Source organism: Pagrus pagrus (genome assembly GCF_965226575.1).
Source record: "Pagrus pagrus genome assembly, chromosome: 17".
Lineage (NCBI taxonomy): Eukaryota > Metazoa > Chordata > Actinopteri > Spariformes > Sparidae > Pagrus > Pagrus pagrus.
This window is the reverse complement of record NC_140201.1, coordinates 13,854,131-13,859,544: the sequence shown is the minus strand read 5'-3', so window position 1 is coordinate 13,859,544 and position 5,414 is coordinate 13,854,131. Positions and strand designations below refer to the sequence as shown.

General features: G+C 38.2%; 1 protein-coding gene across 1 annotated transcript; it reads right to left on the bottom strand.

Annotated features, from left to right (window-relative positions):
* Positions 1-291: 291 nt before the first annotated feature.
* Positions 292-5,203, bottom strand: vps28 (VPS28 subunit of ESCRT-I). Its single transcript, XM_084379868.1, has 10 exons — positions 5,155-5,203; positions 4,001-4,064; positions 3,859-3,887; positions 3,623-3,660; positions 3,422-3,511; positions 3,225-3,330; positions 3,014-3,115; positions 2,535-2,588; positions 2,356-2,447; positions 292-1,454 (listed from the first exon to the last, which is right to left on the bottom strand). Exons 2-10 carry the CDS (start codon positions 4,038-4,040, stop codon positions 1,334-1,336), a joined length of 672 nt encoding a protein of 223 aa, XP_084235994.1. The 5' UTR covers positions 4,041-4,064; positions 5,155-5,203; the 3' UTR covers positions 292-1,333.
* Positions 5,204-5,414: the final 211 nt, after the last annotated feature.

The following is a 5,414-nucleotide window of genomic DNA, read 5'->3' as shown; positions in this document are numbered from 1 at the left end:
GTTGTTCCCTAGACTGTTGCTATAGCAAATAATTAATCTGGAAAATTAAAACAAAATCACATAAGGCAATCAAAACAAAACAATAATTTCTACAAATTAACAAGAATAACAACTCTTAGAAGCAATAAACAATGCAGCGAGCAGCCTTTTGTGCCTTTTACATTTCTTGACACTCCCTTGTTTGCTCCCCCTATTATATTACAATGTCACATCAGAGGCTGAATTGTTTTGGAAAACACAAGAATAAAAATATGCTCTTTTAAAAAAAATCGTATTCACACACAACACAAATGAAGTTGGAGGTAGATTTTTCATCTTTATTTCTAAAAAGGTGTTACATGCTCTCATTTAAAAATCAAAACTATTATTTACAATGATAAATCTTAATAAATATGCTCTCCCTAATGGTGTTTGAGGGCTGAAACATATTTAGCAAGCAAAATAAGGAGGGGGGTGTATCCACCTCGCTTTTGCCCACTTAATGTGGCCAAACCCTCACTTCTTAAGGAAATATGGATTACGTATGTTAACAGAAAACAGGGCTACAAAACGTACACAAAGAATTTCCTTCCACCATAGTGTCAAATTAATTACTGAATTGAAGTGCAGTCTAAACATCTTGAAGCTGCATTTATTTTCCATTAACCGACAACACAGGTCAGCTTTTTTTACTCCACCGACAAAAACTATTGTAGAATTTTACAGTAGAAACGTGTGTGATAGAAAAACAAAAGTAACAAATAATGCTAACCTGACCCCAGGGAGCAGCTAATGGATAGAATTAGGATACCATAAGGAAAAAAATATATATTCATCTCTCCAATAATATAAATGCTTTGGCTGTTGCAACCTTTTCTTCATGTGCAGACTTTGCCCAATATAATTGTATCATGCCTTTTTACTGGTGCTCTGCAAAACTTAAGTATAAAATTAGACCTTTTTGATTTTACAGTACAAAGTTAGACGTAAACTTTTTTGTGAATATACAGCCAATGTTGAAAGGACTTATCACACACGTTTGGCTAGAAAAAGAGGCCAATGGAGCGTCTCACAGCACAGGGCGAGCCTGGTGGGCGAGGCTGCAGGCAGCATGATGTACCAGACACAGTGGAGTATACAAGGCGGTGGAGCTTGAATAGTACAGAACATGAATAAAGAACACAGGACACAAATGGAAAGAACTGGGGAGATATGAGACAGGAAGCCTGTCCAGCGTTAACCCACTCTCTACCAAAAGCCATGAGGAGAAAGTGTGCTTCTTTTTTTTTTTTTAACTTAAGAGATATTAGAGTCAGAATTTCAGATGGATGGGATCAACGATGGGATAGATGCTTTAGGAGGAGTGAAGGAAGCGGTTGAAGGCATTGTAGGCCGACTCCAGGTCAAACAGCATCTGGCGCACCTGATTATCATCCAACTCGTCTGAGGCGGACATGCTGCTGAGGGTGGTCAACCTGGAAGAAAGAATACAAATCGAGAAAGATTACAAAACTGTTAAAGCGTTGATGCTGAATGATCAGTAGTTTATTCATTCATTCATTAAACATTAGTTAAACTGGCAATAGACAACTTTTTTGCTTCAACGTCATTCTGAAGTAAATAATGTTTGCACAGTGTGTTACTGCTGGAGAAAAATGACACAATCTGCATATAGATTGGTTCCCTATAAGCTTTGCTTTCAATATACAATAAGCCTGCCCACTAGGCTTAATTTTCCAGCAAAAATGAAGGTTGCATTATAGCACAAGGAAAGCTCTTCTGTCAATGTGCAACCAAACAGGAGGAGCCATTGTTTTCCCAGGTTGCTTTCCCCAGGTAACAGTGGAAGAACTGTAATAACTGGAAACTCTACACTGCAAAAAAAAAAAAAAGGAAAGAAGCCTGCTGATGGAGGGTCAAAGAAGGTGAAGAGTGAGAGTGACAGAAACCGAGGTTAAACGAGTGAACAGACAGGCATTCACTTGATAGAAAGTGCAGGTGTTGTGTCAAAGTCTGTTCCTCCACTGATATGCGTTTCCTCTTCCCACTGGGAGGGACTAGCATTCTTTCTGCTTGCTTAACAAAACCTGCCTACTGATTAATACAACCAAGTGTTTTACTTCACTTTTTTATAGCGCTGAAATCGGGGTTTCTTATGCTTGTTTGTTTGCTTGCTTTGGAGAGTAGCCAGGCTGCGAGTGGAAGCCATGTTACCTACACTGTCCTTGCAACAGAGGCACCAACAGTAATACCAAAAGGAAATGCTAGGAGGGGAGAATTTGGAAAGTTGTCTGTGTCCACTTAAGATCCTGTACTGAACTGGCAGGAGGCTCAAAAATAAAAACACTGTAAACTGGGTGGCCCAGTTTCACTCACCAGAGGCTGACTTTGTCCTTAGCCTCAGAGTCTGGAGGCATGTTGCTCATTCTGTTCATGGTTTCCATCAGTTCCCTCAGGTCTGGCTGGATCTGGACCAATAGAAAAGATTTTGTTGAGCAAATGTTTTAAGTCCATGTAAAATTTTTACACTTTTTTTTGTTTTTGTTTTGACTTACCTCGTCCATGGCCCTGATCTCCAGTCTCAGCTTGTCCATCACAGTGATGAAGAGCTGAGAAGTGGGGTGAGAGAAGTGACAAACAATGAGACAAAGCTCAACATATTTCCTGGCTTCCACTGTCAGCAAATAAGAAATAAGATTGTTTTTTTTTTTACAGCCAACACAAACAGGACACACGGTCTTTGCCAGTTTCATGCTGTCCATCCACTGACTTTATTAGTTAGTCTGATTTTATGAGTTGAGATCAAACTTGGCAGTGGATACAGCTGGCAAGATCCATTCACATCCTTCACTGACTGACCACAGGATATGCCAAATTAAGTGAAACCACTTCAGCCACTTAGAGCTTGAACTGAAGACACTAAATCATTTTAGAAAAAAATACAACTACAACAATTTGTATCCTGGCACTCATCCAAAACAAGCCTCCTATTTGCACTGACAGTTTAATATGCCAAAGGTGAGAGAGGACGTACGGAAACTATATCTGCAATGCAGCGGTTCAGGTTGCCCTTGTCATCCTTGATGGTGATTGGCCGATCCTCCTTAATCCTTTCCATGGCTAGTGGGCAGTCAAGCTAGGAAGAGAATGGCAGGACTAGTCAGAAGAAAAATACTAAATCTAAAAAACTGGTAGAACAATTGCACAGTCCATGTTTACAACCAAAGTCAGAAGGGAGAACTCACTCTGTACTTCCTGCAGAAATCATCGATGGAGCCCACATCAGAGCCTTGCACCTGTTTGAAAGCAGCCTTATACTGAACCAACAATCTGGAACAGGAAGCGGTGTACCTGAAACAGACAAAAGAAAATACAGTCAAAGTTACGCCTGGTATTTTTGTCAGTCTTTTTAACACAAAATATAAACTCAAGTACAACTTACTCATTAGGTGTGACACAGTCCTTGATGTACGCCTTCTCCAGGGCCTGAAGGGTCTTGACAACAGCGAACAACTCTGCCATGTTATCATACCTTCAGAAACAGGGTAAATAATGAGGTTTTAAAACACACGCCACTTAATGAATTTCTGGGCATTAATGTGTACATGTTAGGCTGGTAATTGGTAATAAATGTGACACTTACTTTTCTCGTTCTCTTGCATTTTTGTATAGTTTCACTTCCTGAAAAGACATAATTTGAGGTAAAGGCTTTTCTATGGCTAACAAGTAGAATATCACATATTTCTGTTTTTATTCCTTGGATGCATTTCTTGTGAAATAGGAACCACAAAATTTTATTTTTTTCTTCAACGTAAATAACAGAACAAATTGGGAAAACAAGAAATAATAGTGTAATGTAATTTCATTAATTTAGCTTACCTCATATAACTCAGGTTTATTGGCCGGAGCTGTGGGAAAGATTATTACATGGTTTTAGTGACATTAACTCATTTACTGTTGAAAGGATGATGACCGCAAAATTACTTTAATTTTAGACATTCGATTTGTTTAAATGTCTTACCTCCTCCCACACCTCCTGTGACTGGTATCCCATGGAACATGATGCTGATCTATCAGAATTTGATCTGGAAAAGATGAATGTTACAGTTTGTCTAATAACTGACTGACCTGCAAAGCTTTCTCTTAATTTGTTAATAGTCTTTTTTTCCCCACTCACAATCGTTTCTATTCAAAACACATTTAAAATATTTTCCATAGCCTGGATGGTGCTGATTTGTGGGTGTATTTGTCTCAAACGATTATAGATATCTGATGTGTGGGAGCTGCTCTTTGAATACTGCAGTGGAGTGTAACAACAGAAACAGTGCTTCAAGGATTTCTGAATTCATTAAAAGCATTTTCTAGTTTGTCACCTTTAGCATTTTATGTGGATAAGATCTAAAGAGATCACTGTTACTTGGAAACACTGTAAATACAACTTCTAGCTGCCAAGCCAAAGATGGCATACAAGATACTCTTAGTGTCATTTGGTTTCTTTCTACCACGCTTGTTTCAAGCAGTAAAACATTAACCTAATACCTGCCAAATATGTAAAGCGTGTGGCTTGTTTAGGAAAAAGAGACGCACCACTGTTCAGAGATATTTATAGCACTGCACAGTTCTGTCAGGTTAATATTTTGTTTCAATAATCATAAGCAGGGACACCGGAAATTATTCTCAACCTTATTTTCTTTCATGTCGAGCTGTATTTCTTCACAATTGAACTGATAAACACCATGTCATTGTTGTGTCATATCTATGAAAGAATAGACTTTGTTCGCTGTTCACATTAGCCCAAACTGGCTACAGTAGTTGAACAATACACTAGCTTACAATGCTTTCACGCGGAGTGTTAGGACATTTCTTCATTTAATATTAACATTCACTCAAAGAAATGGTTGATACATTGAGAATAAAAGGAAACCTGCTGTAGAAAGTCGATCATCAGCCTTCAAAATCTTGTTTTGCCGAACTAGCTAGCCCGAAGTTAGCTTTTGAAGCTAGCTCGTAAGCACTTCCTTCATGATTTATTATGACTGGACCATACAGATACTTTTTGGAACATATCTAACTTTTTATTGTGGCCATACGTGTGGTAACAGGTAGGATGTGTGAAAATGTAAGCCATTTCATTATTATTGTTAAATCAACGAGATTAAAAGACACTTTACTTACCCTTTCGGCAAACTGCTGTGACGTCAATGTAAACACACCCTTCAGCGAGGACCAGAAGACGTCAAAATATTAGGTGCCCTGTGCGCCTCACTTAAAATGTATACATTTTAAGATAAATATAGAAATATCAAATATGATTAGTTTATTTTCGGGCCATTCATATTTAATGTTTTAAAGGATTTGTTTCAGTAAATAACGGATTTTAGGGTTTGATAAAACTTCATTGTTTTCACACAGTCAATCGACAGTGGCAGCCCATC